Raw genomic sequence first — 8673 nt, forward strand, 5'->3', positions numbered from 1 at the left:
GAAGAAGAAGAATAAGGCCTATCCGTTTGAGTTGAATGTGCTTCTGAACTTCCACTTGGAGCTCCAAGTTTCTGCTCTTTCTAATGCCGAGATGTTGGACTCCTCGAGCCTCCTTCGTGCTCCAACTTCTCCATGAATGAGTACTTCTTGGTCATACTGTTGATGGGCTTCTTCAACTTCTCTTCTGAGCTCAAACTGTCTTCCATGTTTCCTGTCTTCTTCTTCTTCTCCAGTTCCGCCTCCAGCTCCACGTAATGCCAACCCATGAAATCCGATAGCGCCATCATCGATGGTACCTCCTTTAACTTCTCCACTTCTTCCCTGGCATCCAGTCTCCTCACTAGTCCTGCCTCCGGCAACAACTGCTTTCCGTCTGAATCATCAGTCGATTGGTGTTGCACGAGGGAATCAGCGTAAAGAATGTCTTCGATTCTCGACATGATCGTGTAAGCTAAGCTTTCTAAGATCCTCGAGTAGCTCTCCAGGATTGACTGCCCAACATCCTGAAAAAAAAAAGTTCATAACCAGTGTTCAAGTACACTTTGAGTTGCAGGGATGGAAGAACTTTGTCTCTTACTTTGTTGTATTGGATCTTGCTTATGTCGAGAGCAGATTGAGGGATGCCAGGAAACTTTTGCTTGATGAGATGCAAGATGGTCTCAGCTCTCTCTTCAAATTGCTCCCTTTTCTCCAAGCTGACCGCTGAGCCCCACGCTGATTTCCCATCTTTGTTGTTGTGCATCTTCCTCTTCCAGATGACGATGGAGGCCTCGATCCTGTTCTTGAGATCGAGGACCTTGTGCTCGGTCGAAGTGTCCATCGTTTGGAGGAACTGTTCCGGATCGAAGAAATCATCCGTAATGCTCCTGTAAATTGCATCTCCTAGGCTTGCTCTACCGTTCTACGGTAATGCTCAGAAATCCATCAGCATAATTAGCTACATTTGCATGCATAGATCGAAGCTAAATAGGCATTAGGTGAGGTGTGTACCCTTGGGAGAGACTCTATGTAGGCCTCTGGAACATCCATCTCCATAAGAACTTGAGCATTGATTGCCATGGCTGCCTTGAGCACTTGGTTCACTGATTCTTTCAGAAACTGGAGCCACCTCCTGAAGACCTCAGAGAGCCCATATGGAGGGACTTCCACCTTTGGATGCCACCATTTATCATCTCTACTGTGATGATCGCCCTGCTCTGCTTCGTCGGCATTTCTCGAAACATACCAGAACTCCCTCTGCTCCTTGAAGTTGTCAAGAAAGCCCTGGTAGCCCATGGACAGAAGATTGAAAACCAAAAGTCTGTTCTTGTTACTCGTTTGCAGAGAGGAAGAATTCTTACGATGAGCATTGCGTCGAGTTTGCGCAGTGCGGGGATGTTCATCTGGAGATCTTTGCGTTGTTGAGTCACCATTATCTGCGAATAAGGAAAGCATGAGAAAATTTTAATGCACTGCTAAAGCTAAGAAGGAAGACAGCAATCGTCTTTGCCTCGACGTTGGATCCACCCTTTGAAGGAACAAATTCTACAATGTAATCGGCCACCGATAATAGGCAGTCGATTTCTCTCTGCCACCTTCCTTTCCGTTCCGCGGGCATGGGCTCCAAACGTCCTTGCTCACTGAATATGGAGGCTGCGAGAATTTGGAGACAAGAAAATCCTTTGGACGATGAGTTTTGTAACTATGAAACAAGGTCTAATAAGAAAAAGTTGCTAAGAACAAAATGGATGGAAGTGTAAATGAGAACACCAGCAAGATTTGTGATTGCATTTGAAATAGCAAGAGCCGATGAGACTCCTTTGCCACCACCTGACATGTCCTCCCCAAGAAGCAGCTTTGCAAATCTCTCCTTCAGTAGATCCATCTCTGTATTTCAATCAATACTAAAATTATAGTAATCCTGATCTCAAAGTTACTTTGTTTTTCCTTCCAGAGATGAGAAACTTACCAGATGAGGGGCCTCCTCCTCCTCCATCCTCCTCCTTCCTTGCTAAACCGCGACTTCGGTCTTTTGTCGGATGAGCAGTCAAGCGCAGAGCCAATCTGATTGCCTTCCAATGGAAGCCCTACGCTCGACTCTCGGCTGTGGCTGATCATAGCTTCAAATGCTACACTGCTGTGCCGATGCTTTTCTATGCTTAATCCTCTATTCAGAAACCGAGCCATCACTAAGCTCAATTCGCAGTCTCTGTTGGATCATGAGATGCGGAGAAGACAGAACACTGCTGAATGCATGATCAAGCTGAGATCTTTGATGGCTCCGGACATGGAACGAGAGACAAAGTTGTGGGAGTTGACCTTGTTTTATAGTAGGATCAAACGTGGGATGGAGTTATTGGCATGAGAAAAGAGAATGTTGGTCTTCTGCAAACCAGTCCGATCGAATTACTAGAGGTGTTCCACTTGTTCTTCATGTTGTTCTCCTTGTTGTGTTGCTATCAGATTATGGAAGAGTCAACTCCTTAAAGATCTAAACCAGCAGTAATGATAGGTTAAACGAAAAAAGAAAGAAAGAAACTTTTGGTTGAATCCAAACCCTTAAGATCATGGCGAGAAGCTGTTGAAATCTGGCACTCTTTCGTGCACAGAGTGAAGGTGGCAAGTCAATGATGATATATTTAATGAGTTTTTTAAACTCTTATTCCTGTGAACATGGCAAGCTGCAACTCTTCTCTATCAGGAAGATTTATATGGCAGCATTTGCAATGCTTGCATATTATTATTTATTTAGAGACTTAGATTAGCTTGCAATTGCAGAGTTTAAGTAGAAAAAAATAAATTTTTAAAAAATCAGCAAAAGTTGATCATCTCCATCTCCATGAAGAAATGCACTGAGCTTTAAGCAAGGTGCAGAAATGATACTGAACACTTGATCTTCCTGATATTTAAAGAGAAGTTATACATTTAGAATGAAGGATCTAAAAGCTTGCAAATTATGCCAGCACTTTGAGTGTTCTGATTCAAAAGCTATATTTTTTGATAATGGAACTGTTTGATCGAACACCCTCAGTTTATTATCTTCTCTATCAAGTTTGTAATATTTTTTGATTAAGTATTGTTCAGGGTTGATTGTTTATGTAAATATGATTGGAGAATAAAACAGAGTGGTTGTTGAGAAAAATTATTACTTTTTACGATGAATTTTATGGTAAATATGATTTTGTCACAAAGTTATCGCAATTCCACTGTATATCAAAACTTTGATGATGAAATAATTTTTCATTGCTAAATCGACGATGAAAATAGGCTTTCATAATTGGCGACGAAAATAATCTTTCTTATTTCGTTGCCAAATCAGCAACCAAATTATTTCGTCGTCAATTTTCAACGAATATCATTTGTCGGCAACTTACGATGAATACTTTTTTGTCATTAATAGGTGACGAAAATCTATTTTCGTCGCAGATATTACGATAAAAAATATTTTTTATCGCAGATTATCAATTAGTAAATTTTACGACGAAAATAGTTTTCGTCACAAAGTAGCAACGAATTTTATGACGAAAATTGAATTCGTCACAAAATTGATAACTTATTTATATTTGTTAGTCGTAAAATTTTACGATGAACTATTATTATACACGAAAATTTTTTTCGTCATCAATTTCGTAGTGAAATAATTTTTTTAATTCGTCATAAATTTCATTTCAAAATGCTTAAAATTTTATAATGACGATTATGTTTGAGTCAAGAGAGACTTATAGAAATTCTCACTTCAACCACGACTATGTCTAAATTGATAGAGATTTATTGAATATTAAGTTCAATCAGTGATTATGTTCGAATTGGAAGAGATTTATAGGAATTCTCACTACGATCACAATTATGTTTGAGTCAGGAGAGGTTTATTAAATATTATGCTCAATATGTGATTATGTCCAAGTCAAAAGAGATTTATAGGAATTTGTGCTCCAACCGCAATTATGTCCGAATCGGAAGAGACTAATAAACTTGATCTCACGAATACTTGTAAAGTTGGAGAGATAAAAAAAAAAGAGAGAGAGAGAGAGAAAGCCCCATGTTCACGGACTATCATAAATCTAGGCATGCAAATAGATTGCCTATAAACAAACATATGTAAGGCAATGTAAGGCTAAGTTCTGCCAAGAAGACGCAACAGCCGACGAGGAATTTTGAGCAATAATTTATGCGTCATACTAAGAGCATACTCACATCCTCTTACAAAAATCAAAGGTAATAGCATGGTAATAAAATGATCATATATATTAGATATGTCCACATTAAGTTGAGAAAAATATTTATCAGGCGACGATATTACAAAAGATAAACGAAGTAATGAGCAATAAATGACTTATTGAAGATTCCATGAGACTTTTAAGTTGTTCAACTGGGTGGAAATAAGTAATAGAAGCTAATTAATTTAAATTAATTATTGTTAATTAAATATTAATTGTAGATTTTGTCCGTTAATCCAGAATTGGTCTATGTAAACTTCTATATAAGCATCGTTTAGGGATGCAACAAGAATGAAATAAAGTTTAGTTTTTATTATCCCTATGTTCTATTATGGTATCAGAGCGATACCCTAATTCCCGCCGACTCCCTTCCTCCTAAACCCTCCTCTCTCTCTCTCTCAACGCCGCCGCGCACGCCCTTACGGATAATCAGCCTGTGTTATCCCCGCCGACTCCTCGTGGGGGAAGGACTAGAGGTTCACGAGGGAAACCTCAATTTCCGCCGCCACCACCAGCCTTCCACTAGATCTCACCTGCTGCCGCGCGACCTCAACGCCGTGGCTGCCACCCACTGCCTTCGCTGCGATTTCAAGGGATTTGATCCGGTTTTCTCTGTAGATCTCGTTGGGCGTCCTCTTTGCGACCTCCTGTTGCCACAACGTGCTCGTACCAAACACGTTGAGATTGATTTTCACTTTGTTCGAGAGCTTGTGGCTAGCCAACAATTATCTGTCTCTTATATCTCAGTAGAAGATCAAATTGCCGATATTTTTACTAAGCCATTGTCCGGACAACGTTTCGGCAAACTAAGATGCAAACTCAACGTCAAAGATCTCCCGTTAAGTTTGTCGGGGGGTAATAGAAGCTAATTAATTTAAATTAATTATTGTTAATTAAATATTAATTGTAGATTTTGTCCGTTAATTCAGAATTGGTCAATTATGTAAACTTCTATATAAGCATCGTTTAGGGATGCAACAAGAATGAAATAAAGTTTAGTTTTTATTATCCCTATGTTCTATTAATAAGTTCTATTGGAAATAAGTTGTTGCCGAAAAAGTTCCTACTTCAGCTCCATTCTGTAAACCATATATGACAAACCTAGTCTGCAATATATGTCCTTTCCCATAAGAGCTTGAACTTATCTCAAAGGACTGAAACAGCATCAACAAACACGTCAACAAAAGATGACGACAGGGGCAATCAATCTTTGTGTCTTCCAAGTTATCAGAGTTTAATTTCTTCTTGGAATAAAGAATTCGAAGTCCAGAAGAAGAAAGCGATGAAGAAAAACCATTGAGAGATGAGTTAATTGTCTCCAACAAGTGAGCAATGCGTACCCAACGGAAATCAAATTTTCATCTTGCTCTGATCCACGGAATCCTGGGAAACAAATAATTTGCGAAATTCCTGCACCTAATGAAGATCAACAACCCATGATTCGCTAGATTTTTGGTGGGTGACGACCGGGATGACGAACTTTGCCCACTGTCAAGTGTTGGATTTTTGCCACAAGAACAAGCAACGGTCAGGACTATTACTATTATTAATTCCTGAAATTGCCACAAAACCCACAGAAATAAAGAGAATAATTAAAACAATGGAAAGGTGGGATGTTGAAACCAGTATTGTAACGTGACCATGATGTTGAAACCAGTGTGGATCGACTCCTGGCGCGTTAGGAAGGGCCGTTGCCGAATTCCATCTTTTTGACTTCTTGTGTCCGATTGATTTGGTCATCTTGACTTGGCAACTCAATAGCTCGATGAGTTGATGAATCAGGTCGGTTCACCACATGGAGTCTATGTTGATCAAGTCCTGCCACAAAACTCCTATGTTGACCGGGTTAAGTTACCTCCGCATCACATATATAGTATATCAAACCATACACACGTTGTGCTTGCCTAAAATCGTCAGGCCAGACCTTGTATTTAGTTGATTAGTTCTAACCATAAGTGACGGACATGTTGTGCTACACGGCTCTTAATCTAAACTTGATCAGATCTTATTTAGTTCCATAATATAGAGTTGGTCAAAAATAAATTGAATAATTTTACATATATATTTTAGCTTTTATTTGTTCATTCTTATTTGTACTGATGGGGAAGTCTTGAAAAACCGTTCCGGTAAATTCTTGCAGAACAAAAATTTTCCCGAAACGATCTCAAGTTGCCCGATCGTTGGGCTCTTGTGTTTGGTTTACAGGATCCAATATAAAAAGCATAATTTAATTTAAAGCGGAAACATTAAATTATACCTCTTCGGATGAAGGATATGGATGACCCCTCGATCTTCTGCTGTATTCCTCTCCTCTTTCTCGAACGTTGTGTGGGCAACGATCCTTCGAGAATATCTCCACCAGAATTCTCCACCAGAATTCTCCTCTCCGATGGCTTTCAGGCTTTCCTCCCGAAAAGAAGAAAAGAAGAAGAAGAAGAGGCTAAGAGGGTTGGCTTGCCGAGAGAGTCTCGGCCACCACCACAAGATTTTGTGTCTCCTCAAAGCCAAGCCTTGCCCCTTCTTTTATAGCCTAGCCATCCTTTATTTATGGTATAATTGATCCATAAACATGGCATGATTTGATTCAATCAAATCGGAGAGATTTGGATTAATTCCGGAAGTTACCAATTCTGTCTGCGGAAGAAATAAAATTATGATTTTAATCAAATCAAATCTCATCAAGAATCAAATCAAATCTCATCCTGATTTGATTCTAATCAAATCAAATCTCATCCAGATTTGATTCTAATCAAATCAAATCTTATCCAGATTTGATTAGTAAAATCATAATTAATTTTCTCTGCGGAAGAAAATTAATAATTTCGTAACAGAAATTTTAATCGGAATTTCTTAATAAAATTTTTCTCCAGAAAAATAATTTTAGAAATTCTTAAAATTTCTTATCCGAAATTTCATATAATTTTCTTAGGTGGATACGAGGTTTTATCCAGAGGCTACAGCAGGGACCTAGAGGAGAAATTGGTTTTGGCCTCCTGATGGACTTGGGCTTCCTGTGTTCTCCCTGAACACCCAACTCAAGCTCATCAATAATAACTCATTCCACTAGAGAGTTATTATTGCACTACCGCACCAATCTCATATTATTGTATGAGCTCCTTCTTACTATAAGTACATTAATCTCCCTGTGTTTAAGATATCGTATGTCCGTCAATTAAATGAGTTACTGACAACTCGAATTTAATCAACTTCTAATCCAAGAGTAGTACCACTCAACCTCATTATCATGCGGACAAGGTCCACCTGCAGGGTTTACATGATAATCCTTATGAGCTCCTCAAGGGGACATCATCAGCCTAGATTATAGGACACAGTTTCCTTCTATAATCAACAACACACCATGTACATAATACTACTTTCCAACTCATCGGGCCTTTTGATCTATCGTTCTAAATCTCACCCTTTGATGAATCAAAGAAGTACATACTAAGTACATGTGTTTGTTATTATATCGGGATTAAGAGCATGTACATCTATAGTAACAGAGGTTTAGTTCAATTATATAGTCAGTATAAATCGAACAATCCTCAGATGGTCCTGTTCAATACATACTTAGTGTACTAGTGTAATTTTATAGTCAAGACAGACTAAGACAAAATTACACTACAACCACTCCGATGGTTTGTCCAATCCATCTTGGTTGTGAACACTGTTTATAATCTATAAGGGACTGATAACATGGTCTTCTGTGTGTGACTCCGCACACCATGTTAATCTACAGTATAGATTAAATGGACACTTGCATAAAAAACTAAATGCAAGTATTGACTAAATGTGATTCTCATTTCAGAATGTTTTATTTACACAGCTAGGATTCTAGGTATACATCCCAACAGACCAGCCAATCAAATTAGATAAGTTAGTTAGATTGGACGAGCCAATCAAACTAGCTATAGTCTAGCCCATACAAGTGGATATATATTCATGTATATTTAAATAATTTTTATTCTATTTTATCATTATTAATAAAATCTTCTTTGACCTCTCTTTCTCGATTAATATGTATATTTATTATGATTTCACATAACATTTATTAATTATTTAAGTGCATATACATATCATAATAAATGCATCTCTCTTAAAAAATTTTCTTAATAGACTCTTCTCATTGTGAAATTTACATTAGACGATCATCAAATGGTTACTTATGACGGCAAATTGAGTATTTGTGATGATTTTTACAATCACAAATAGTTTACAAGTGTTGTGTCGATCAATCTCCTCTCGATACAAATGCTCTACATGTTGCGGACCGCCGTTCACCTCGCCTCTCCCAAGCTCCTTGTCATTTGTAGATACCTAACATTTTGGGAATTGGCTCATGTTTGTCCAGATTTAGACAAACATGGTTTAGCTTCAAATCACTTCCTCAAGATGTACAATAAATTCCTCTCCTCCAAAATAATAAGCTAAATAAATGGAGATAAGCACTTCATAAATATATGTTTTTTTTCTTCAG

The 8673-nt window shown here is 38.2% G+C and overlaps 1 protein-coding gene across 5 annotated transcripts; it reads right to left on the bottom strand.

Moving 5' to 3' along the window:
• Window positions 1-80: 80 nt before the first annotated feature.
• On the bottom strand, window positions 81-2070 carry LOC141830828 (rho guanine nucleotide exchange factor 8-like). 5 transcript variants are annotated; one of them, XM_074718264.1, is made up of 7 exons: window positions 1949-2070; window positions 1750-1883; window positions 1490-1632; window positions 1341-1415; window positions 991-1263; window positions 578-901; window positions 81-503 (listed from the first exon to the last, which is right to left on the bottom strand). In XM_074718264.1, the coding sequence occupies exons 2-7, from the start codon at window positions 1862-1864 to the stop codon at window positions 81-83; spliced, it is 1353 nt and encodes a 450-aa protein (XP_074574365.1). In that variant the 5' UTR covers window positions 1865-1883; window positions 1949-2070. The 5 variants fall into 5 exon arrangements, with proteins under 5 accessions (XP_074574365.1, XP_074574369.1, XP_074574366.1 ...); XM_074718268.1 differs by having other exon boundaries at window positions 1997-2067; XM_074718265.1 differs by having other exon boundaries at window positions 1961-2055.
• Window positions 2071-8673: the final 6603 nt, after the last annotated feature.

Source organism: Curcuma longa, chromosome 6 (genome assembly GCF_044706935.1).
Source record: "Curcuma longa cultivar G26 ecotype Majalengka, Jawa Barat chromosome 6, ITB_CL_G26_1.1, whole genome shotgun sequence".
Classification (NCBI taxonomy): Eukaryota; Viridiplantae; Streptophyta; class Magnoliopsida; order Zingiberales; family Zingiberaceae; genus Curcuma; species Curcuma longa.